This window comes from Engraulis encrasicolus, chromosome 24 (assembly GCF_034702125.1).
Source record: "Engraulis encrasicolus isolate BLACKSEA-1 chromosome 24, IST_EnEncr_1.0, whole genome shotgun sequence".
Taxonomy (NCBI): Eukaryota; Metazoa; Chordata; class Actinopteri; order Clupeiformes; family Engraulidae; genus Engraulis; species Engraulis encrasicolus.
The window spans coordinates 18,833,528-18,833,819 of NC_085880.1; the positions used below are offsets into that span (position 1 = coordinate 18,833,528).

The following is a 292-nucleotide window of genomic DNA, read 5'->3' on the forward strand; positions in this document are numbered from 1 at the left end:
CTAACCCCTGGTTAAATACTACGGCATTCCATATCTCGCAGGTGCAGATCACCCTGAGCACGCACGACTGCGGAGGCCTCTCCCAGCGGGATATCTCACTGGCCACGTTCATCGACCAGGCGTCGGTGCTGTGACCACTCGGTTCTGTGAGGCTCCATGACTCTGCTGTGCCCATCCCCTCTCTCTACTCATCTCTTCTGTGGAACCCAGAGGCCTGATGTGGATGTCTGTTTTTTATCATTTCAGAGGCCAGGGGCCTATACTACAAAGCTGGTTCAGGAGTAAACCAGGC

The 292-nt window shown here is 54.8% G+C and overlaps 1 protein-coding gene across 1 annotated transcript in view; it reads left to right on the forward strand.

The window, feature by feature from the left end:
- Window positions 1-292, forward strand: part of pcbd1 (pterin-4 alpha-carbinolamine dehydratase/dimerization cofactor of hepatocyte nuclear factor 1 alpha) — a 4,213-nt gene extending 3,921 nt beyond the window's left edge. Inside the window, exon 4 of the mRNA XM_063191376.1 lies at window positions 42-292. Coding sequence (XP_063047446.1) covers window positions 42-134 — 93 coding nt within the window. The 3' untranslated portion in view covers window positions 135-292. The remainder of the gene's footprint in view (window positions 1-41) is intronic.